The following is a 25,721-nucleotide window of genomic DNA, read 5'->3' as shown; positions in this document are numbered from 1 at the left end:
TGAATCGACCTTACAAAGATCCCAGAGCTGTGTACTTAAAAGTTAGGGAATGTAAGAACTAAGGTGACTTTACAGTTCTAATTCATTCCTGGGCATGAATTTTTCAAATCTTTAATTGCATCGTCTCATGTGCCCATGTTCCTCACAAAGCCAGAGCTGACTTAGTAGCTCAGGAAGAAAGGGGCTCACTTTACATCTGCAGATCTTTAGTATTGTCAGGCGGCTGACATAAGTGCTGCATAATAGATGAACCCTGTTCTGAAGGAAAAGGATCTCATTATTTTTACATACTGCACTCTTACTGGAGTGCTTCATAAAGAAATTTATTAATCCAGTTTCACAGCAAACCTCATCAATTTGGGGAAAGGGAGTCTTGCCATTGCTTTATCAGTGGGTGGGCAAACTGTAGAGATATCAAAGAGGTATCAAAACTGTCTGCCTGTTTTGAGTGCCTAGTGTCCAAAGTATGTATACAGCTCTTGATATGCTTAACACAGAGTTCTTGTTGGCTTTGATTGCAGAGGTATTTCTTCAGCATCAAGATGGAGTTCAGACTGTAATCAAATGAGTAGTGTGCAGTTACTCTGTGGAGCCTCACACTAGGCAAAGGAATAAATTGGCTTTCTCAGCATTTTGCTTCTTTCCCTCAGTCCCAGCACCTTCTTTTACCATCACTTGCTTGCTTCCATCATCAGACAGTTCTGCTACTTGAGAGAATTGTGTGATTGCACTGGGAGATCAATATTAAGTGCCAGTTCTTGCTGTTTAATGATGCTGCTGTGGTGAGGCAAAAGCTGCATCAGCTAGATCAGTTCTTTGATACGGTTTATTGTTTGGCTGCATGAACAGTAGCATTGGCATAAATGGAAGCTGTAGGTTTTGTGTCTGGGAGGGTGGGAACTGCCTGAAGCAAATTTAGAAGCCATTTAAGAAGCACTGCTGCCAAACATGCAGCCTCAGTCAGACTGGTTTTGCTTACTCTCCATCCCCTTAACCCTCTGTCCCACTTCCCCCACCCAGGTCATCTTCTTTCTGCCACAGGAAACTTTTAGGAGTCCTAAGAGGGGAGAGCAAGATCCCAGGGATAAGTGTTGTTACGTAAGTCTCTTGTACCCCTAGATCATGTCCTGGGCATGTCTTGAAATAACAGCCTTATGAGAAAGGTGGGCATGAGCTTCTCCAGCCCTGGCTTTGGGCACTGGTTCCCATTGCTTGTATATCAAGTTTTCACCTCTCCTTGCCCAGCCTGATGGTTCCTCATTCTGCTTTGTTTGCCATCTGCAGCCTTTTCAAACAAGTTGCTCTTGGGAGAGGGGCTGTGTACAGCCTGTTTGCAAAGATAATGTCTTTCTCTATGTCAAAATGTACTCGGCAAGGAAGGGCTTCCATCTGCAGTTGCTCTGCTTTCAGTGGATACTGGGCGGTTGCAGATGGAGGGTGTTTGCAAGGCCTCTTTAGCTCAGCCGCCTTTGGCAGGTTGTCACAGAGGTGGAAAAAAACATGCTGACGTGTGAAAGTTGGCATGTAAAAGGACTTCTTTTTCAGGCACATTTCCAGTCCCTCTTCCAGAATTGAAGAAGCCAGGCCTTGTCAGATAAGAGGACCAGAACTGAATTAAATGTAGGAAGAAAATAGATATTTTTGCCAACTTGGCTCTTGAAAGGACCGGATTTACTTCGGTTGACCCCCCCCATGCCACCCTGAGAAAACCTCATCCTAATGAACAGCTGCACCTTATCTTCCTTGTGTTCTAAGATCTGCTCTGGCAAATTTTTATAAGGAAGCAAAAGATGAGTTACTGCAGTAGGAGCATTTTCTTTGTTTGCACTAATATGATATGGAGTTCAGAATTAATAATCTCATTAACTATGAGTTTGTCCTAGTTACAGGTGTGTATTCTGGTCAGCTGTTAGGTTTAGTGCTACAAATGTAGTGTTTGATTGCTAGACTAGAGTTCAGCATTTTGTTAAGGTGTGAATTTTTGTTAACTCAGATCTGCTTGCATGTAGTTTGTGTAGTGTTCTTCAGGATCTGACTTCTTCAGTACGAACTTCAGGATGCCTGTGTTGCTTATGGGGTTCAACCTCCACATGTTTCAGAACATCTGAAGTTTAAATAAAAAGGTTTTTCTCCTGTGTGTTCTTGATAACATTTGGGAAGAGATACAGAGCAGACTGGAAGATATTTTTTACTTCATTATCATGAACAATGAACCTATACAATACTGATTGATCTGAGACTTCATTTTGTATTTTGCAACTTGGTCAGCAATTCATAAACTTCACAGAGGATCCCTGGGAGTGTTCAAAGCCAGGTTGGATGGGGCTTTGAGCAACCTGGTCTAGTGGAAGCCGTACCCCCCAGGGGTTGGAACTAGATGATCTGTAAGGTCCCCTCCAACTCTGATTTTGGTTTGTTTTTCTATAGGAAAAGCAATTTAAGTCTGTAGTGAAAGATTGGAGCCCATAGGCATTTAATTATTTTGTGTTCAGTTATTTTTTCTGTTCTCATTGTCCTCAGTGAAGAAAAGACTGGACACAGCAGGGGACTTGCTTTGTCTTTGTTATGTTTTATTCAGACCTGAGTTTACTCTTGTAGCCAGTGTTCAAGAAATCCAAGTGCTGCACACGTTTGCCATGTTAAATACAAATGCATGTTGCATGCTTCTGTTTAACAAAAGGTCATATATTTAATGAATCATGTTAATTACAAGTATTCCAGGGAAGATGGTTCAGGTCATACCATTAAGTTTTACCTGAACAACATTTAGGTGAAAATTTAGTAAGGCATATGTATCTATCCTGTGACATATACATCTTATTATTTAAAGTATTGTAAATCAATTTAGTGTAATTTGAGAGTAATTGAAGGGTTTTGTTATGTCTTCTTATAGATAATCAGTTGACAACTGGTAACTGCATATCTCAGCAAATCCTTAAAGGGCAGAAGTACTTAGTTCTGATTTTTTTTTTTTATTATTCCTGTGGAGAAGTTGGGCATGTAATAATGTCCTACTGAATCTCTTTTTCTAGTAGTTGCAATTTTGAGGATTGTAAAAAGTTTACTCTGGCAGTATCTGGGAGCATGCTTGTAAGCATATATTGTGCCTTTTTTTGGTTTGGTTTTGACCCTTACAGAGCCAACAGTGCGGGCAGAACTGATGGAACAGGTCCCTCATATTGCTATGTTCTGTCAAGAAAACAGACCTTCAATCCCTTATGCTTTTTCCAAATACTTGCTACCTATTGTGGTGCGATACCTCGCTGACCAGAATAACCAGGTAAGTTTCTTGTAGGAGCAGTTTACTATCTGGTGAAAGAGATGTTGTGATGCCACATTATTTAAATTTAGCATTGTACAAGTGTGTAATATTTCAGGATATAAGGTTTTTGAATGGACATGAAATACACGGTACTATGAATTTATTTAAAGAAAATACTAAAGATAAAATTTTAAAGAAAATGTAATGACAGTTTTTTACATCTAACGTGATCTGTCCTGATTTGGGGCCCTTTATCTGGTATTTTATTCATATGGACAAAATCAATCATTTAGACAAGCTTACATAATTTAAATTCTGGCAAAAAGGAACAATAGTAATGAAAAATTGGGTGCTAGGTATAATTCCGTTTTTTAACGCCATTATGTACCTTCATGACCAGTTATTTATATATCAATCCAATAAGGGTTTTGGATTGAAGTCATGTGGTTTGTTTCTCTGCAGGTATAAATTAGCTTGTCCACAGCTTTCTTGAGGCTTCTCCAGTCATTTCAGACTATATTAATGCTCATTGATACATTATTTTCAGTATTTTTGGCCTCTTGAGTTTGTCACTTTTTTCCTTGCCCTTCTCAAAATTTACATAGTTAATAATAGCTACCCAAACCTAGTTGTTTTGCTAATTCATGTGTAATACAACAACCCTACTCTTGTTTGATGTTCTCTTGCTTCAAGATTCAGTGATTCTTTTGATTGTTTTATCCTCTGTTGGATAGTTCATTGGGCTGCAGATCTCTGAAACAAACTCAAAGGTGTTTCCAAAATGGCTGCATTGCAGTGTATGTAGTCTCTTGCTGTATGGAATGTTTTCTCTTCTGATGAAATTACTCCTTTGAGAGGCAGGGGTTAGCCAGCTATGAAGTCAATAATGGGTATCTTACTTTTGTACAATTTAAAAAAAAAAACGTGACTAAGCAAAATTGTGTCTCAGAATTTAAAAGCATTGGAAATAAATGCAATTATTCCTTGCCAGCCTATTTCTTGTTAATCTCAGAAAAAGAGGATTTGTTAAGTAAAATTCACATTCCTCAGAATCTTGTTACTCTCCATTAATTGTGCTGCTTTTTCCTCATGCTTTGCATGAGCTTTGCCATGATTGCTCTTTTTGACATTAAAATAAGCTGTGTTTGAACCCAAGAAACACCCTCATATTGTCAACTAAGGCAGCTGTCCACCTCCATACTTCCCAAAACACAGGACAGCAAACGTAAAGTGCTTGCAAAAGCGCTTGTGGAGCACTTGTCCTCTCACTGGGTGCAGTTAGCACTGCTGTGTGTTGGTATGCAGGTACAGCTTCCAAAACACAGGACACATGTATTTCAGTAAAAAACCTCTCTGTGAGTTCGTTGGTTCAGTTTTTGTCTTTTTATGGCAGGTAAGAAAAACAAGCCAGGCAGCATTGTTAGTGCTGTTGGAGCAGGAGCTCATCGAGAGATACGATGTGGAGACCAAAGTGTGTCCTGTGCTGATAGATCTGACAGCTCCAGACAGCAATGATGATGTGAAGACAGAAGCTGTGGCTGTAAGTGACAGCAGTACCAAATCAAACAGCCTAAGGTTTGCCTGAGTGCTTGATGCAGTGGTGGTGGTGGTGTGTTTCCAAATTGCACAGCCGTTACTAAAGAGAAAATGTTATATTCCTTCTCCATAGCAAATCTGTAACTTTACCCATGCTGTGTCAGTGCTGTGCACTCTGGTCAAGTTTAGATTCAGTACTCATATATGCTGTAAAAAAAACCAAACCCAGCTGGACAAGACAGTGCAGGGGGTTCATTTTATGGACTCCTAAAGCATCTGCTGTGTTGGATTTTTAGTTTTTTGAAGGTTTGCCTGTTTGTTTTATGGAAGTTTAAATTGCCTGTGTGGAAAATACCCATCAGTGCAAAAGCTTTAATGCCTCAGCCATGTTGCTCTTTACTGTATGTCTTGTTCTCTTTATTGATTTTGTTTTGTTTTGTTGGACAAAGTAATAAGCATCTGAGTTGATTACCTCACGGTTGGTTGGTTGGTGGTTTTCTTGTTTTGCATAAGACACAACCTACGTAATTAAAATTTATGTGTTGAATTAAAATAGTAAGCAGATTAGTTAATTTATAATGGAGAAATGGCAGAAAACGCATGCCTTTTTGTTTCCTTTGGGTTTTTGCAATTTATATTGATGCTTTTTGCTGGGTGATTTTTTTTTTTTTTCTTTCTTTCTGCTTGAGAGAGACCTCATTTAATATTTCACTTTCCTACTTTGGCTGGACTGATAAACAATAACCAGGCCCCAGCACTGTTGTATTTGGCACCAAATTTCTAGTGCTTCTTGATGAAGCTTACGACCACATTAGGGAATAAAGTATAAGCAGATTATTTTTATCCGTCTTCGTGGTTTTGAAGGTATTGAAACTTGACAGAAATTTCTGTAGCTCATCAACCCCCTAGAGGTTAGAAAAGCCGTCATTTGTTATTATAGGAGAATTAATGTAAGTAGTTCTATTGACATGATTGGGAAAGGTATACAAAAAATTATTTTAGCTTTTTAAAGATATTTTATTTTCTCAAGTTTCAGTACAAATCAGAATGAAAGAGCAGTTAAGAGGGAAGAGTTTTTTTTTTGGTGTGATACGTTTCTTTGGGAATTTTATGTTTGGGAGTTGCATATATGCAGTGTAGAGTGTTGTAATTAATTTTTAAACCATACAGGACTCAGAAGTCTCTTAAGCATATTAACTGTCAGTAATTTTCTGTTAATTGTACACATATACGTTCATTAAGTATTGCAATAGTGAAAGAATCTTGTACATTTTTTTTTTTTTTAAGAAGTCTGGTAACATATAAAAGTAATTTCTGGGGGTTCAGTTATCTTTGTTAGCTGGGAATTTGATTCAGTTTTGTGGAAGACCAATGTCATCTTCTACACCTGTGTTGTGTCATGACAAGGAAATGTAGGGGAACCATTTTTCTGTAGAAGAGGCCACACCTTTTCAATTCAAATGGGGTTTTGTTTTCAATAAAATTATGTTCATCAGAATGACAAGTAGATGTAAAAAGCCTCTGTTTAGCTGACACAGAATGGTGTGTCGTGCAAGCACCCCTGATTAGTGTCTGTCTTGTCGTTAGATTATGTGCAAAATGGCCTCCATGGTTGGAAAGGACATCACGGAAAGACTTGTGCTTCCCAGGTTTTGCGAGATGTGCTGTGACTGCAGGATGTTTCATGTTCGTAAGGTATGACCTATGAGCGTCTGGTCCCGATTATCTGTGAAAAACATGTCATGGGCTTGGAAACGTGCATGTGACTAAGAAACTTCGCTGGTAGATCTCATTTGTAACATGTGTAAGTGAAAGCTATGGGGGTTTTTGTAGTTCACATTTCCACAGATTTTGATATTTGACGCAGATCTTTTTCCAGAATCACTGCCCTTATTACTAGAAACAAAGAAAGAATCTTCTTGTCCTTATGCTGTAGATAGCTGCAGTGTGATTCGGCATATGTCCTTATGATTGTGTTGGTAGCCATGAAAACATGAACCAGCTGTAGCTGATACAGCATCAGCCACCTGAGCTCATATTTCTATGTGTAGATGGAATTAAAGGTGCTCATCTTCACTGAAGATGAAGTAAACCAGTACTCCATCATGGTATTTCGGTGTGCAGGCTGTGCTTTGGTCTCATCCTGCCATTGAATAGCTTATATGCCTTGATAACTGCATGTGTTCTTTATTTTGACAGCACTTTCAATGCATTTTATCCTCTTTTCATTTAAGTTCTGGGGTTCTTCTATGATTAAAAAAGACTGATTAATTTTGAAGAAAAAGTAAACTATTTATTTTTTTTAAATCATGGAAAGTGATGGAATGGGAAAGTAGCTTATGATGAGTTTGCACCAAAGCATGTTTCTATGGTTTTAAAAGTTACTTTGTTTTTTTCCCCTTTGATTTGGCTGTATTAAAACTGTGGTCTTAGTCATTATTTGTTGCATTCTGTCTGCAAGGTATGTGCAGCCAATTTTGGAGATATCTGCAGCGTGGTTGGACAGCAAGCCACCGAAGAAATGCTGGTAAGCCATTTCTGAAAGGGTTTTTCTTTTTAATACAATTCAGGAGTGGAGCCAGACAAGGTACAGAAGAAGGGCAGCAGCTCATGAGAGATTGCAGATACAGGGGGAGTGTGGGATGGGGGGAATAAAGTGCTGGGAATGTTGAGGCTTATGTATTGATTTAATCTCTTCAAGTCAGTTTTCCTGCCTTAAACAGCCTCCTGGAAAGGAGGGGAAGAGAAAAAACTGTAAAGGAAATAAATGAATCTCGGCAATAACAAGTGAAATAAAGAGAAGAGGGACAAATTCAAAGTGGAAAAGCAGGGAACTGGGCTGAAGGGTGAGAAGAGGATCTTTAACTGTGCCCACATTTCCATGGTGGGTCCAGGGAGCTAGTGGGTGTTGCTAGATTTGGAGACATGACAGGGCTAGAGAGCAGAAATCAGCTTGGAGTCGCTGGGATCCCTCTTGAAGTTTTTTCCTCATGGGAGTGTGGACAGTGAGCTTGTTGAGGGCCAGCAGAGGCTGATGAATCAATGCCCTTGAGTTAGTGAGGGACTTACATGGACAAAGTGTAAATGCAGGTATGACTTCAACCAGAGGCTCTGCAGCCTTTTGCAATTGTGGCATTGGGACAGATAAGCCTATTGTGGCTCTCAAGGCATTTCTTATGCTCTTACAGCATTTGCTGCATTTTTCTCCAGCTATTGAGTGATTTAAGTCATTTGGTAATGAAGTTTAGTTGTGTGGATTTGCATCCCATATGCTTCCTGATTTGGGATGTAAATTGATTTCTCTCACACACCTGCCCTTTTAGTGATTAGCGTAATGAATTTGGATTAAAACTCTGTAGAGGGTGCAATTAGACTACTATGAAATAAAAAAGTGATGATTATTTCATTTGAAAGCAATAACATGTGGCAGGACAGCTGGGGCTCTCTTTCTGTAACAGAAAATGCCATTTTCTGCTCCTTTTGGATTACTGTTAGGATAAAAGGAGGGGTGTGAAAAGCTGAATGATAAAACTTCATTTTCTAACCTAAAAGCTTTTTTTGATTAGAGGCAAAGTCCAGAGAACTTGGCTGCAGAGAGTAGGAGCAGCTGAACATCAGTAACTGTGAACAAGGCTGTAGCAACAGCCATTGGATTACTCGTATTTTGTCATGGTGCCTGTTGCAAGCCAAGGCAATGTCTGTGCCTCACCTGCACTCTGTCTGCCCTTACCATTACTGTTTCAAAACACCCAAGCACCTGAGCACCTTCAAAGTGCTTCAGTTTTATTAATGAAACCGCTGCTCTGTTCCAACATGTTCTCTCTTGAGCAAATGCAGTCTTTCTCTCATTCCCCTGTTCCTCTTTGCAGTTCATGTCCTGCGTTGTAGGATAGAGGGTGGCAGAAGTTGATAAATCTAACAATGAGGAGTGTAGGTAGAAAAGAAGTTTTTTTCTTACTGAAGATGCTGTTCCTTTGCATTTCAGTAAGAATCTCACAAAGAATATGAAGTGATCTCTGATAGGTAAAATGTTTATCACAGAATCAAAAACTGTATGGTTTGGAAGGGATATTAAAGATCACTTAGTTCCAACCTCCCCTGCCATGGCCAGGGATGCCCTTCACTAGATCAGGTTGCTTGAGGCCTTATCCACCTGGCCTTTGAACACTTCCAGGTTTGGGGCATCCACAGTCTACCTGGGAAATGTGTTCCAGTGCCTCACCATCCTCACAGTTAAGAATTTCTTCCTAACAATGCACCAGTACTATTTTTCTTGTCCCTGCTTTAAAAGAATGATGTAGACGTGAGGTCTTGTCTTATGAGAGGTTTGTTGGTCTTGGGGATATTTTTGAAGTTGGGCTTTTTGGTGGATTTTTTGGGGGTGTAAATCAGGTTAAAGAGTTAGTACTTTCTTGCCGTTCTTCAGACGGGTTAATTTTCCTTGTCTGTAAGTAATTTGTAGGCAACTGATTAGAAGGGTGGTGCTACTGAATGTGTGTTCTTTGTCTTGCAAGTGTTAAACTGTGCATCTGAGTATGAAGGTGGAGAACCAGGTGAAGAAAATGAACGTGAAAAGAGAACTTGTTTTGAAACAAGTGCTGCCTATTAAAACTTGAAAACTCACTCACTATGTTCCTAACAGCTGCCGAGGTTTTTCCAGCTCTGCTCTGATAATGTGTGGGGAGTTAGAAAAGCCTGTGCTGAGTGCTTCATGGCAGTTTCTTGTGCAACATCACAGGAAGTCCGGAGGACAAAATTGTCAACCCTTTTTATTAATTTGATTAGTGATCCTTCACGATGGGTAAGAATTGCTTTTTATTTTTTGAATAACTGTCTTATTTGAAGGATTTTACTGCAATACTCCATGTAAAACTTCTTATGGTTGTGAATAATTAAACCTGTTTCACGCACCTCAAGCAAAATTGTTCTTAGACTGGTTAGTTCATTGATGGGTGTAGAGAGTCCCTCACATTTTCACTGCAGCATGTAAGAAAAACTGGGACTAGCTTGTTTTAGCTACCGAACTGCCTGTGACTTAACATTGCTGAGAATCATTAACAAAACTGGAAAATTAATTATAATATATCTGTACTTTTTCAGGTTCCCTACCACTGTGTCCTTTTTTGGGGGAGGGGGTAGTGGAGTTTGTTGTTGGTTTGGGGTTTGATTGGTTTTTGGTTTTGTGGGTGTTTTGGGTATTGTCCATGGGGAATTTCTTTATTATTTAAATCTTCATTGTTTCCTGGGTGGTGGGTTTTTGTTTTCTGGTGGGGGGAAGGGGGTTTGTTGGATGGGATTTGGGGTTGTATTTTTCATTTGTTTTTTGGGGTTGTATTTTTTGGTTGTTCAGGATTTTTTTTATTATTTGTCTTCTTGAAGATCTACTCTTAAACCTTAAGTTTGTTATTGAGCAGACTGCTTCCAAGAGCCAAGGATCATCTGTACAGAAGCATGAACTCGTGGATCTTGGAAAGTCATGGAAGTTGTAGCCCAGCAGAATTAATCAAATAACAAAAATTGAGATAGAGAATCGTTGAGGAGAACAAATAGTAGGAGGAAGGAGGAGCAAATGCACAGCATAGCCAGATAGGAAAGGGAAAGAAATACAATGCTTATCAGTCAAATTTCTGGAAGTGAAATGTCTGTTCACTGTACATGATTTCTTTCCTTTCAAGTTGTTAAAATTCTCAGCTGAGCTCTCAAATTTACCTGCTTCTATTATTTGGACAGGTTCTTCCTCTTTTGGTTGTGGGGAATAGGCCTGTCAGTTTGGTTACCTGTGATGTAACTGGTTTCACCCTGCTTTGTCATTTTTTGTAACTTTTTTTTTTAAACTTGGCACTCTTATGTATACAGCTGGCTGATTCTTTCCAGACAAGAGCCTCTGCTCTTGATTTCCTTAGTGGGCTTATGACCCTTTCATTTCCTAGTAGCAGGCATTTTATGTTTTACAGGACAGCCAGATTTATATATAAAATTTTTTTTTCACCTTGGACCCTTTCCACTAGGTTCGCCAAGCAGCTTTTCAGTCTCTGGGGCCTTTCATATCAACTTTTGCTAATCCATCCAGCAGTGGCCAGTACTTTAAAGAAGAAGATGGTAAAAACCCAGAAGATTGTGGTTCTGCACAGGAAAACAGGTAAATTTGCTAAATCTACAAGTTATTTTTGCCTCCTTGTTCTTCTTCTGCGTGAACTGCAGGTTTGGAAAACTAACTTTCCTGGATAAATTGAATATTTGGTAAATGGAAAGATCTGGATCTTCTCATGTTCATAGACCAGAATTAGGATATATATTCTGTGGTGAGATGACTGACTTGATAGACAAGGGATAGACAGTGTATACCATGTACCTGGATTTCAGGGAGGCTTTTGACATGGTCTCCTGTAAGATCCTTGTGGAGAAGCTGCTGAAGTTTGGGCTGGATGAGGAGATGGTGAGGTGGACTGAGGGCTGCCTGTCTGGCTGGGCCCACGGGTGCTGGTCAGCGGCGTGTAGTTGAAGGTTAGTAACTGGTTGTGTACACGAAGCGTCAATATTGGGACCAGTCCTGTTTAACATTCTCAATAGTGATCTGAATGGTGGAGCAGGTGGTAGCCTCAGCAGGTCTGCTGATAACACAAGACAGGGAGGAGTGGCTGATTCACCCACAGGGTCATGCTGCCATCCAGAGGGAGATGCGGACACATTGGAAAGAGTCCAGTGAAGGGCCACAAAATGACAGACTAGAGCATCTCTCCTGTGAGGAGAGTCTGAGAGAGCTGGGACTTCAGCCTGGAGGACAGGGCTCAGGAGGGTCTTAACAGTGTTCATAAATACCTGAGGGGAGAGTGTAAAGAGGCTGGGGCTGGCCTCTTTTCAGTAATGCCCACTGACAGGACAAGAGTTAATGGCCACAAGCTGAAACACAGGAGGTCCCCTCTGAACATCAAAACCCTTTTTTTTCTCACTGTGAGGATGACTGGCAAAGGTTGTCTGTGAGGACTGTGGAGTATCCATCCTCTGAAATACTCAAAACCTGTCTGGACACAAGTACTGAGCAGCTGGTTTTGGGTGTCCCTGTCGGAACAAGGAGGTTGGCCCAGGTGGCTTCTAGAGGTCCCTTCCAACCTTGACCCTTCTGTGATTCTATGATTTCTGTTTTGTTATAGTGTAAGTAAATTTACTTTGATAAATAACAAGCTGATAGCATGTGTGTGAATTTTCAAGAGCGTAACAAGTTTATTTTGGTTTTTAAACGTCCATTTGCTTTGGCACTCAACAGTGAACAAGTCAGGACCACAGAAGATGTCACAACAGATGAAGAGCCCAACAGGACAGAGAATCTGGCTTCATATAGTGATGATAGTGATGATTTTGCAACAAAACTTGAAAATGTCATGGAAGATCAAAATACAGTGTCAAATAACTCGAAGAGGGAAAGTGATTTCCAGACTGAGTCATCCTTCCATTGCACTTTGCCTTCAGAATCTTGTGGGGAAATGGCGGATGAGAATGAGCAGTGTTCTCATTGCTGTACAACAGATCTTCAGGAGGCTGGGCTGAATTCACAGGAAACCTCTCTTTCAGAGCAGGAATTATACAACTCTTTCCATTTCTGGAGGACTCCACTTCCTGAAATAGATATTGACTTTGAGCTTCAGCAGACTTCTGATATAAAACTCGATAGAGAAATTCAGGAACTCACTATGCCAGTGTCTCCAAGCATTCCTATGGCAACAAGGAAAGAATTAGAAGAAATGATAGAAAATTTGGAACCCCATATAGATGATCCAGATGTTAAAGGTATGGTAAAGATACTGAAGCATTTTTAGTGTTTGGAGATACACATATGTTGCTTCAGCAATTTGGGCTTTAACCTCTTAGTTGTTGTAAAAGTCAGAAGTACTGTTTTCTCCTGGTCCTCAAAGAGATTGAGGAAAATTGATGGTGAACAAAAAGGGAATTTGCATTTGTGTAAAGATGTTTAAAAGGGGTATGATTCCTTTTATAAACTGAATGCACATGCAGTTGGAAGTATAAAGTTCTGACTGCCTGTTTTGACATTATAATTAAATAGATAGTTCAAAGGCATAAGCTGTTGATAAGCAAGTTTATTTCTAATTAGCGCACATGCAAAACAAGGCAGATTAAGAGGGTGGTTTTTTTAATTATCAGTGTGAATAATGGATTTCTTTTTATGCATTATCCATTTGATTTTGGATTAAATAGTCTCCATTTTTTTCTGCAAGGGCTTTGTTATTGTAGTCACATGTTGACAGCTTTAATTTGACAAGTTTGTTGGATGAGGCTGATAATTGATCCAAGCTGAGTTCTTGAAGTGAACACACATTCTCCCATTTTAAAAGCTCTTGAAGACGGGAGAAGGGTTTCATAAGTGTGACGAGGTGGTAGAGCAGCAGTTCAGAGACACCTCCTGAGCTAAAAGGACATGGCTCTACACATACTTACTGGAAATAGGTTTTTCTTTGTATTCATGTGCTGAATAAATTCTAAGGCCCATCAAGTTTGAGTGTCACAGTCAAAAAGTCTCGAGGTACCACTAAGGAAGAAGCCATATTATTTTAGAGCTGTAGAATCTCTAGGGGGGAAAGTATGCCTCTATACTAGAAAAAGTAGGAGGAAAAGAAGAGGCAAGTTGGGGAAAAACATTTTAGAGTAAACTGATATGCTTTCAGCTTTTTTTATTGTTAGTAGGTTGATATGCTCATAATTTTACTTAAATCCATTTTGTACTTTTATTTAATCAATTGTGGAGTCAGCAGACAAAACTTTGCTGCTTTAGGAGTGCTTTGGGCACTAAGGAAAGAGGTAAGAAAGAAACATCACCCTTGCTCATGACTTCAGTCTTCACATAACCCGTCTCTGAAGCCAGCTGCAAAAGCTTGCACTGCTGTTCAGGTTTACTTTGTAAAACTGTTCTGTCTGTAGTTACAGAACATACCTTAACACACAGATTACAGTGATTTATGTAAGCATGTAGTTGTACATCCAGAGTTGTCCTGTGTTCTGGGGTTGTTTATCATGTGTGTTCATGTCTTATTTCAGAGCAGGTTTTTGGAATTCTGTTTGTTTGTTTGTAGTTCTCTTGACTGGATGTCAGGAGGTTTTCTGTGCAGTTGTTGACCAATATTTGTACATTTCAGTAGAAGAAACTTTTACTAGGTTGTCAACACCATGGGTTCCCCCACTTAGAGGAAAGATTTGAATTATGGTTAGCAATGCCAGTTATTCTAATTAAAGGTGGCAGTGGGTGGTCTTGATTACTCAGTCACCTTTGTATTCTGTGCAGTACCTGTGACTTGGTTGAGGCTGTGTAGTGAAGCCCCATAAAGCACTCCTCCTAAATCTTCTACTCTTTTTCCTCTTGCCTGTGCTCTCACTATTCAGTCTAAATACTTGAGAAGCTGGAATTTAACAACATGCCTGTTTCAATTTAGTAACATTGCAAATTTAATTTTGCACAAAGTGCAAATAGTATTAATTTTGCATGCTTGTCTCAAGTACTGTGGCACACGTAGAAGTGGTAGGCATCCAGACTTTAGTCTCTGAGTAGCTGACTTAATGCCTGTGTTTTGAACCTTACACTTCCTAAATTGTGACAAAAGGTAGGCTTGCTCTGGGGGTGATCCAGAATACCAGAGCCCTGACTGCCTCTTTGCTCATGGCAATCCCATCTAAAACTACTGTTGCAAACTGATGGTATAAATATTCAGTCAAAAGCTTATCTTAATTTGTTTTCATAGAAATTTTATGACACTACTTCATTTCACAGATAATTTTGTCTCCAGTATACATGGCTTGCAACTGTATGCCAAACAGCCCTGGTCCCAAGTGATCCATAGGGTCTTTCCCTGCCTGCACTTCCCCCTCTCTGCGAAGCTGGCCATTATGTTTTTGACTCCTGTACTGTGAGTAGGCTCTGCTTTGACAGCAATGACTGAGCAAGCTAGGAGGTTTTTTTTCCTCTCTTTATTTCTTTTTAAATCCCTGTGATCTTTTTCTTGCACTTATTTTCTTCATTGGCTTGCTGGCACCTAAGTCCTGGACTCCTGCTTCCATGCTGTGCTCCTGTCTTTATTGCTGCATTCCCAGCCAAGGGATGGGAGTGGAAGATGCTGTGCTCTTTGTGGTGGGTAAGTGGAGGCCTGCCATGCTGGAGAGCTTCCATAGGTACACATCTTCTGGCTTCTGTAGCAAATTGGCCAAGCATCCTGAAGGCATGACAAGATGGAGTGATGAAGCGTGGTTTGGGAATGAGACTGTGGTGTGTGATGTTTTGCATGTGTCAATAAGATTAAGTTGTTCAGATGACCTTTACGCTGGCTGTACCTTGCCCTCTCCATGCTTGACTGCAAATACAGCAGCCTTCCCTTGACATGGGTTTTTGGTTGTTTAGTTTTTTCTTTTTTTGAAAATATTTTGTTAACTTACGAGAAGAAGAAAATGAATTCCTGTTGTGTGGAACCATAATGGCACAGGGTTTTGGAAGTTTCTTAAGATCGCACTGAATTTTTATTATTTGACTCTGCAGAATATCTAGTGATGGTAATAAGGTGCTGTTCTTCACTGTTCAGTCAGAGGAGATGGATGATTTCCATTTTGCTAGTTGGTTTCAGAGCCAGTCCCTGACAGCTAAGGCAGATGTGCAGATTTGGTGCTGAAGTTCAGCCAGAGATGATTCTTTCTAAGTCAGAAAAGTATGGTTTTGTTGGGGTTTTTTTGGTGTGGTGGTTGTTGTTGTTGTCGTTCCTTCCTCCCACTACACCCTCTGCTTTGTGCTTTATGTTCATCCGTAGCAGCTGCTATACCTTTGTACCCCTATCCCCTCCCTTCCACATGTATTTCCCCTCCTATTTCCTTTTTTATTTTCATTTCTCTTCCTTTCTGGGTTTGGCATTCCTCTACTTCACATGTCTCACTTCACCCTTCTGTTTTGTGTGAGTTGCTTCTCCCCTCACCTGCTTGCATCATTATAGCAGAAGTATTGAGAACAGAATAACTCAATTTTTATCTGAGGAGTCCCTCAGTGTACCATGCCAATGGGAAGAGTCAAAGGAAAGGCATCACCAGGTCGTGCAGCCCAGAGTACGGCATGTTCAGTGCATATCCCCGTCTCCCAGATGTCTTGGATGCCAAGCACTGTGGGGTTGCTGTTTACATGCACACTGGTCATGGTTATGTGGTTTTGGTTTGGTGTTTTGTGTTGGGCTTTTTCTTGCGGGGAGGGCAGGTGGTATTGGTTTGTTTGGGGGTTTCTGCAGTGTACCTCATTAGAGCAGTTTCTGTTTCAAGCCTTATATCCTTGCTTCAAGGCATGGAGACTGATGAGGTCTCCAGCAAATACAATTCTTTAACAGTAATGAGTAACCATCGTAGAATATTTTTTCCCTAGTCTCATTCTCAAAATAGGATGAACTGCTTTACCTGGATCTCACTCTTTACCTGGGGGCTTTCCTTCCAGAACTAGCTTTTTGCCAGAGTGATAAATCTGAGTAATAGGTGGTTGAGCAGTCAGCAACCGAGATAAAGACAGCCGGTCTTCTCACAGGCGAACTGCTGGCTAGCTATGCAAAGTTAAGCACTGGTATTGTAATCCCTGTTAAAAGGACCTTTCTAATCCACTGGCCAGACATTGGAAGGTCTCAGACTGGGAGATGGGAACCTGCACTGCACATTCCTCTGAAGCATGGCAGCTTTTTTAAAATTATCACAGGGTCTTTATTCAGGTCACGTTTTTCCAGTTCCCTGAGGCTGCTGCTGTCTTCACTTCCTTCAGAGTTTTTTTTTTTTTTTCCTCAGATGTTTTTACTTATTTTTCTTCCCATGGACACTTTCTTCAACTGGCTTTATTTCCTTACGTTCTGCATAGGGTTAAATCCTGTAAGGTCAGCTTTCCTTAATAGTATTTGGGGGAATAGAGGAAGCCTGACTTGCAGGTTACTGAGGCTAACTGTGGCTTATGCCAGTTACAAGCTGCTTTGCCAGAAGGGGACCTAATAGGGATAAACCAGCCCAAATGTGGGGTCAATTGATCCCATTCCCTTATAAGAACTATGTTTGTAAGTTAGGTTACTGGCACAGCCTGCAATATAAGTCTAAAATAGTGTTAATGGAACAGTAGATGTGGAGTTAGTGGAGAAGAAACTCTGTTTTTATGTTTCAGTTACTTAATCTCTGTACCCATTAATGCAGCCTATACCTTTTGCCTCCGAGTAAGAAGTGAGGGTACGGAAGGCAGATCCTTTAGAAAAAAAGAAAGAAAGGAAAAAGAGGGGAAAAACCCAAAAGAAACATCAGTGTCTTTTAGTGAAACATCAGGAGAAACAGAAAACAACCATAAGGCTTATTGAAAGGACAGAAACTCCTGAGAACCAGGAAATTCAGTAAGACCAGATAAAATGTGGTTTAGAATTTATAAATTGTACCAGTTATTTTAGGATGCAGGGACAGTAGCCAAGAGTAAATAGTTTCTTGTTCAAAAATACATCTCAACCTGAAGCAAAAGTTGAAGAAAGAGTTAATTGGTGGTCTAAGATCCAGTGGACATTGACTTTATCTGAGGAACACAGTACCTGAGTTCTGTGCTATGTGCAAAATGGACCTTTACGCTCCAGTTTTTCATGATGGTAGTTGTGAAAGCTGGTTAGCCAGCAGATGCCCTTCTGGTTTCCTATCCATACCTTGCTTCCTAAGAGCTCTGAAGCATTTCTCTGTCAATCATGAAAGGGGAGCCTTTACTTGAATTTGAAATGATTTTCTGGAAACCATTGCCTGTCCCATGTCAGTAGGACATCTTTGTGAGAGATGAGGAGCAGCAGCAATGCTTGGCTCTTCTTTTAGCTAGGACCTTAGGATGTTTATGGACTTCAGGTCATTCACCTTTCAGTGAACGGCAGCACTGAAGTCATGAGTAAGCACTGAAAGAAGGCACTTGCCAATCAGTCAAATCCTTGGGAGTTTGGTTTCTCTTGTCCTTCACCCTCATTTCTTGAGGGTGTAGGATTGACAAGAAGCTGAGGAAATGCACATTTTTGTCATGTTTCTTCTAGGGCAGATAGAGGAAATGAGGGTAGGTGTTGTCTCCATCATGTTAAGCCCCTAAACACAGATGGTCCAGGTGTGCAGGCTGACAGTGGGGCATGGGGTGGGGACTATGTCTTGGAAGATTCACACTTAACCACTGAAGATACTCTTGTTACTAGAAGTAATCTTTGGAGCTCTGTGTGGATTTTTCAGTAAATACAGAAACAGTGTTGAAGCAGTATGTGTTTACTGAGTCAGGGCAAACTTTACTGAGTTTTAAGTGAAGGTGAGAGGAGTGCACATTTTTCATGAAGCTGTCCTTCATGGAAGAGGTCTTCAAGAAAAAGGTCTCCTTAATGTGCAGCAGAATATAATTCTTTTTCATTTTCTCGTTTGATTTCTCTAAACGAAAATAAAGGCAGGCATTTCTTGCCCTAGCATAGCCACCTATTTTGCCTGGTTTTGGGGATGATTTATTTAATATTTAAGTTTTGGGGAAATTTATTAACCTTGATCTTTTTTATTCTCTTTAGTTATTGTATCAGAAATTTGACACAGAGAGTTAGCATTGCATGTTGTAAAGAATTGTCTTTATTCCTGCTCATCAGACTCTACTGACAAACCAGTGAACCCATAGTGTTTTTGCTAGATTTTGCTAAGGTTTTAATCTAAGATTTTGCTGAGTTAACAATTTTTGGTTCTTGTAATATTTCATATCTGTTTTTTCTATCTATAAAAGGGGTCCAACTTTGTTTAGTTCTTGTTAACAACCATATGCAGAAAGCTAGAGGGAGAAGTTCAGAATTCCGTAGCTTAGTATGGCAGTATGGGATTAAAAACAAGCATATGGTTTGTTGTGTAATTTCACAGTGAACATTTAAGAAACCTTGGAAAAGACAAAATCTATGAGGAACAGATCTTCTGGATGGCTGGGTAAATTTAATGAGTGAGGAGATTATTCCTCCTTACCTTCTTGGAAAGAAGTGGAGGAGGAGAGTGGAAGGATAGATTAATCTGTACTGAATTCTGTGTCACTTGCAGCTGAGATTACCTCTGATACCTGATCTCAGGTCAGGCTATATCCAGGGAACATTGCTCAACAAAACTTTTTCTAATTGGCAGTAAACAGAGGGATGCAAAGCAGAGCAGCCTCAGAACTGCTGGATGTTTTCCAAAAGAGTGGATAGCAGTATGAAGTGCTAATGCCTTCTTTAGATGAATAAGAGAACATCAAACATTACAACCTTCTTGTTTTGAGGATCCAAGAAGGCTGAAGTATTGGGTCTGGCATCTTTCTATACAGATCTTGCTTTAGAGTTGCTAATAAATATAAGAATTTAATGAACATATTTAGAGGGAGGAACAGCATCTCAGAACTGAAATCCTTTGTGTGTTACTAAACCTGTTCTCAATCTTTATTTGAATTACTTTGTCCATCTTTCTCTTAGTTCCACCTCCCACAAATGACCCAGTCTGTAAGTTAATATTCGTGGGCTGTTCTGCTCCAAAAAATCTATTTGCACCATTAATATTTACTAAAATTCTTAAAGAACCAATCCTGCCATAACCTGCAGTCTCCTTATTCCTCCTGGGTTTTGGGCTTTGTTTATTTTAGCTTTAAGGATGAATTTCACTGGACTGGGGTTTGGTTGAGTACCCTAGGAAAAGAGTGGGGTGTTAATCTAGCACTTTAATTGTCCCTCGTTTGGGATTTACCAACAGCTAATGATCTGTTTTGTACCTCTCCTGCAGTTCCTCCGCCATCTTTCAGTTAATTAGTCACTGTCTAAAAGTTTTGTTGCAGTTTAGTCTCTCATGTTTCTCTTTCATGTACTGCAGCACAAGTGGAGGTGTTGTCTGCTGCACTCAGAGCATCCAGTTTGGATCCTCAAGAAGAGACAATGGCCAATGTTGGCAAGGGAACAGATTCACAGACTGAACTAACCATCAATGACCAACAAAGTTTTAAACCTATATTGGGTGATATTGTGCCTTTAATTGGTGACACTGTTGAGGTAAGAAGCGAGTTTTGTACTTAATTTTTTTTCCATTAGGATTTCCAGGGCTCCAGTAGCAGAGCTGTAATTTGCATTGATGTGAGGATTGCAGCCAAATGCTTTCTACTTTTGGCTGGTGTGGCATTCCCTTTTGTTGGATGGTATTGAAGTGCTAGCTACTAAAATAAAATTATTTGTGTTGAGTGCCTTTGTTTTTGCCAGTTCTGTGCTTGTCCATGTAAATTCTTGAAACTGTTTCTGTTAAAATCTCCATTGTGACTGTTGAATTTGCAGATGTTTTAATGCTACCACAGTTTATTACCGTGAAATTGCCTTGCTTAAAACAGACCCCTGCTGACAATAAGTGAATCTTTTTCTCCAGTGCCCCTCCCTGAACCTGGAGAATGAAGTACATTGTTCCCTTTGCTCCCTGTTGAATTGATTTATAGTAGTTCACTAGTCTGCATCAGAGAAGTTCAGGACCTGCAATCGAGATGTTCTGTGGTCTGCTGGAAGTTATTCTAGCAATCAGTAACATCTTGAAGTTTTTTGCACTTACTTCTTTAGCTCCCCTCCCTCCCCACTCCCTGCCCAGCCGTAGTTGTGGCATTTGGTACTCTTTTCTGTTCTTTGCTGTGTGGCAGGCCAAATCCACTACATTCGCTGCATAGAATGCCACAAGCTGTGGTGGTATTAAATGCTGTTGCTGTTGCAGAAAGCAATGGTTCAAAAACAGGCTCCATAAAACCAGAGAAGTGATTTGTTGAATCATACTGCTGAAATGGTGTTTTCCAGATGAAATTTTGACAAACGTCTTTGAAATGTCTAGCAGTTAATATCAGTTCAGTGCAAACATTTTCATCCTTCTTGAATTAGAGCAGTGTTTCTTGATGACATTTAATTAACTTTCTGTCTAAGCTGTTGGACTACCATCTAGACCAAAAACATACGAGGAGTTCAGGAATGTGACATTTACTTGGATACTGCTGATTATACACAGCCATAATTTAACTCTAGAAATGTGGTTTGTTTCAAAAACACCAGCCTGCCCCCAATTCCTTTATGTCAGGCTCAGTATGCTTTTTTAATCATAGGATCTGTTGTAGTCACATCTTTCTAATGCTAACCTAAAATGACAGTGTACATTTATCTTCTGCTCTTAAGAATTTTGGGGGTGGTGAGGGTGTTTGTTCAGACGGACCTGTCCTGCATTTTATGTTTCTGTGTACAGAGCATAGTGCTGAGAGAAAGTTTAAGAACCAGTCATATTGCTGGTATATGTTGATTTTGCATGTTTTGGTTTTATGCTTTGAAAGGATGCTCCTAATCTGTCAGTTCTGTGTTTGTTACTGGCACTGAATCAAGGCCTTATTTTACAAGTGAGCAGATATTATAGAGGTGACCTAGAATGCTGGGAATCAAGCTGTGATCTGTTGAGCAAGTAGAGTGTTGCCCTTAGCAGTGAAGAGACCTCTGATTTTCTCAGGTGATTGTTCAGGTTTTTTAGTTAAGTGGGGGTTTTGTTGTTGAGATGATTTTTTTCTTTTTGTCTTTGCTTGGGTTTTTTAAGTCTCAGCATAGCAGTGTGGCAGTAGGGTACTGGACACTTGAGAGAAATCAAGCTCCAGCATTTTATGTTTGAATGTAGCCTGCACAGTTCTGGACACGTACCACTAAAAACCACAGTTGGCTTGTCTTTTGGCAGCTGTATTGGCTCATGAAGGAGTTAATGCTGCATATTAAAGAGAGATTCTCTATTCAAATGAAAATAAGTGGTGTAATAGAGTGAACCAGTAAGATTTTGGGACATGATGAAGCTTGTTTGTTGAGGGTAGCTGTTTGTTTTCTCAAGAGGGACTGTTTTTATTTTCTTTAGGTTTCAGGTTTGATAAGAGGATGGGCATGGGAGTCTTTTTATTTGGAGGTAGAGGGAGAAAGGAAACTGGGCTAAAAGCTTCCCACTCCTGTCTGGCACAAGTACCTCTCTCTAAGAATAGGATGGATGCCAGGAGGAGATGGACCCCTGACACTGGCCCCTTCTTTGTTTGGGCCAGCTGCCCTGTCAGGAAACACCAGCACTGCTTGTCCTGGTGTGCAGCCCTTGACACAGAGCAGAGATCTTTGGAGCACAGCCCCGGAGCTCTTGTTACACAGCCGAGGGAAGCTTCACCTTCAAGATCTGTAAGGCCATGACAAAGATTTTGCATGTGGTACACAAGCTTTTAGGCTAAACCCTGCTGAATTTTCATGTCCTGGCTCTCTGCAATGCTCAGTTTGGTGTGTACATGGAAGAACTACAGATGGAACTACATCTTCAGGGATAGAGATACTGCATAACCTAAATACTGACTGATGGCTGTCATTATTCTGTACTGAAGCTCTTCCTCTCTGGAATGCATATTTGACTTTAAAAGTGGCTGGGTAAAAATGTTCCCATCTGTGACACCCTCCATTATATTCCATTGTTTGACTTGGTTCAATCCGTAAAGTATGATTTTTTTAGGCTTTGGCTTTTGGAAAAGGGGTCGCAGGTAATCCTTTCCTTTTTATTGTAACAATGCATGACTAACCTCTGGTCCCATGCAGACTGGCAACTCAAGGAAAGCACATGGCTAGGGTGTACTGGCTGCCTCATAATTCCTTGATTTGCAGGAGGTCAAAGCTGGTGACTCTGGCAATGCTGAAAATAATCTCTCTTTCAGGGAGGAAAAAACCAAACAAAAGGCTAAAAAAGAGTGAAGGATGAATTGACTGTAAAACTAAAAATCCTGCAGAGAGAGTTTTCAGAGCCTCCGAAGGTTTTATAGTTGGAGCTGTATGCTGCTGGACACACTTAGTTAGGGACTTGCTTGCCAAATCTGTTCTTTCTTTGGCTCTTTAATACCTTCTTGCTCCTGCTTCTAAGCCTGACAGGTGACATGGACTGCTGTGCCAGAGATATGCAGTTGCCTCACAGTTCTGCCTGTTCTTTATCACCTGTAATTATACCTGAGCAGCTAAAATTACAGCCTGGTGCTTAAATGAAAGCAGCTCATGGAGGAGGAGAAAGCAACTGTCTGAAGTCAGACCAAGCAAGCCAGATTCTATCCTGGAGGCTTTTTTTGGAAGAAGTTTGTAGTTTGCTGGAAAATTCTCGTTGTCAAAACAATCTGAACAGCTGGTGGAAGTAGGCACGTTCTCCTTGCTTGTGTTGACCCTGGGGGCTCACCCTGCAGCATATGTGAATATATAGATACCTTGGCTCAAATCTAGCAAAAATGCCTTTGTCCTGTTCCACCACACTGCAGCCTGATCTACTTTTTATATATTCAGAGCATACTGCTTGAAATTCATGGTTTGTTATGCAAAATCCATTGTATTTGGGGAGCTCCACTTGTAACGAAAGTGTCGGTGCTGCATCCCCCCAGCAGCACAGTTTATTGCAGCCCATCTCACCTCTGCCACTGTTCTCAAACAGTCTCAGCCCTTATCCTCAAGGCCCAGATGTGTAGCCAGGGTGCTAGAATGATTGCTAAAAATTATTTTAATAGGACTGCTGAGAGGAGTGATGACTGTTTTCAGCAGCTGTGGCCAAGTAGGACTCAGTTTTATAAGGTGAAGCTTATGCATAGAGAAGATTATAGAATAATCACCTCTAGGAAGGGTGCAACAGCATGAGTCTCATCAGGTTCTACTCTTCAGTGTGAGGGTGGCTTTGTTTTGACCTTTTTCTAGCACAAATCCAAAGCAGCAAATCCAGCAAAATCAGCTACAGGTGTTTTCTCATTTTCCATTCAGGGGAGAAGTAATGTGACCCACATGTTACTTATATTTTCCTTAATGCAATCTCAAAGGTACTCTTCTCCTGTGATTTTCATTCCATAAGAACCAAAATGGAGCGCAGAGTAAGAGGAGCTTCTGTTTCAAATTGAAAGCAGATTTATCTTGCATACCTTTTGATTTTGGGCTGCAGCAAAATTGTATTTGATATTAGAACATGGTATTCCTTTAATCTAAGAAATAGACTCCAAGGTGAGGACAGCACTTCTTGATGCTGGCATTTCTTCTGTGTTTAATCTTAGAGTGTGTTTTGTGTGACCTTTTATTTTCTTTTTTTCACAGAGTATGGATTCTAGACTTCACTATATTCATAATGATTCAGATTTGAGTACCAACAGTAGTTTCAGCCCTGAAGAAGAAAGAAAATCCAAAGTACAGGTAAATGACAGTGACTTCTGGTTTTCTTATATGTATCAGATAAGTGAAATTTTTTTTATGTCTGTGGGGATTTCCTTTATCCCCTTTTTCATTCAGTCATTTCTGACATGATATAATTTCTATTAAATACCTCTTAATTAAGTAGGTTTAAAATATTCCTTGTTTCCAGAGATAATGGGTTCATTTAGCAGTTGCTTCTGTTACATTTATGCATGAGAGATGACAATATTTTTTTGACATGAGATAACAGTTGTTAGAGATCTTCAGGCTCTGTTTCATTTGGTATAGTTTTCTATGGGGAAAGCATGCCGTAATGGGAATTAGGTTATTGAGGAAACAGGATTTTTTTTTTATTGCATGTTTAGAGAGGAACCACCCCCAGTCCTTGATAGCTTTTTGCAGAACAGTTGCGAAAGTGTTTCATTAAACTGGAACTGCCTCTGGTATTTTTTCTAAAAGGAATCAAACGTTTCAGAATAGTTCTGTAATTCCATAGTTCAGTATTACATTGGCACCATGCATCAGTGTGATTCCTTGAGTGGGAACCTCAATCCCTCTCTTGTTCTTGTCAGTGGAGCTGTTCGGCAGCTGTGTTAGGAAAATGCTCTTGTGTGCCCCTTAATAGAGTCAGTCCCTGACACAGCTGAAACAAAGGCAGTAGTGAAGTCAACACAAAGAGGTTTTCACAAAATTTTGGTTCAGATGCTTTAGTTTCTCAGTGAACAGAAGGATTGGCCTTCACCGGAGAGCTCTTTGTCTCTGGAGAAGCCTTTTCCTCCCTGTTGGCTATTCAGGGAGTTTGGAAGCAATATTGAACACACTGTACTCTGCTCCCTCCCCTTCCCTGCCTCCCCAAGGCATTTTAATTTAGTTCTCTTCTCTTCACCTTCCCAAGATTTTGAGAGAATTAGGAAAGGTTTTTTTGAGAAAGTTTCATCATTTGCTGTTCTGCCTATCTTTATGGATGACATAAAATGGCCAGTTTGCACAAGGCACGACCTGAACGTTTGCAGAAAGGTAGAATGCAGTCTTGCCATTTCCTGGGCTCCTTAAGAAGACTGGTCCGCTTGCTCCTCTATTATGTTGGTCTGTATATTTTCAAATAGCCCACAGTCATGTTTTTGTTTCTTTGGAATCTTTTGGTGGAACTTACGAGATACAAAAGCCTTGCGCTCTTACTAAGACACTGTAATTAAATAGTATTCTATAGTTGCAGGGGAAAAAAGTGGGGTATTTTCCCTTACAGAGTGCCCTGGAATTATAGTGAGCCTTATGAGGAGTAATTGAAAATGGTGTGGATGCTCTGCCCTTCTCTTGCTGCAGGATGTTGTACCTCAAGCCTTGCTGGATCAGTATTTATCCATGACTGATCCGTCTCGCGCACAAACAGTGGACACTGAGATTGCCAAGCACTGCGCCTACAGCCTGCCCGGCGTGGCACTGACCTTGGGCAGGCAGAACTGGCACTGTTTGAAAGACACCTACGAGACTCTGGCATCTGACATGCAGGTGAGCCCAAGCAGTGAGCAGTCTGAAATTCTGTGATGTGACAAATACTAATGGCAACCTCTGTGGTGATTTCTCTTGTTTACTGGATGTTGGGCTGCTCTGCTTTTTACACAGAGCTTTCCATTGCTGGTGTTACTCCATAAGGACTTAAAGTGCAATTGTTGTCTCAGAGGAAGTGGGGGGGGGGGGGGTGG

The 25,721-nt window shown here is 40.4% G+C and overlaps 1 protein-coding gene across 2 annotated transcripts in view; it reads left to right on the top strand.

Annotated features, from left to right (window-relative positions):
• Window positions 1–25,721, top strand: part of PPP4R1 (protein phosphatase 4 regulatory subunit 1) — a 64,255-nt gene that overhangs the window by 31,690 nt on the left and 6,844 nt on the right. For both annotated transcript variants that reach the window (XM_017729445.1, XM_017729446.1), the window contains 10 exons: window positions 3,138–3,280; window positions 4,656–4,802; window positions 6,386–6,493; window positions 7,260–7,325; window positions 9,441–9,599; window positions 10,807–10,937; window positions 12,063–12,583; window positions 19,664–19,839; window positions 23,923–24,018; window positions 25,342–25,527. In XM_017729445.1, the coding sequence (XP_017584934.1) occupies window positions 3,138–3,280; window positions 4,656–4,802; window positions 6,386–6,493; window positions 7,260–7,325; window positions 9,441–9,599; window positions 10,807–10,937; window positions 12,063–12,583; window positions 19,664–19,839; window positions 23,923–24,018; window positions 25,342–25,527 (1,733 nt within the window). The remainder of the gene's footprint in view (window positions 1–3,137; window positions 3,281–4,655; window positions 4,803–6,385; window positions 6,494–7,259; window positions 7,326–9,440; window positions 9,600–10,806; window positions 10,938–12,062; window positions 12,584–19,663; window positions 19,840–23,922; window positions 24,019–25,341; window positions 25,528–25,721) is intronic.

Source organism: Corvus brachyrhynchos, unplaced genomic scaffold (genome assembly GCF_000691975.1).
Source record: "Corvus brachyrhynchos isolate BGI_N302 unplaced genomic scaffold, ASM69197v1 scaffold331, whole genome shotgun sequence".
NCBI classification, from domain to species: Eukaryota; Metazoa; Chordata; class Aves; order Passeriformes; family Corvidae; genus Corvus; species Corvus brachyrhynchos.
This window is presented reverse-complemented; position numbering and strand designations above follow the sequence as displayed.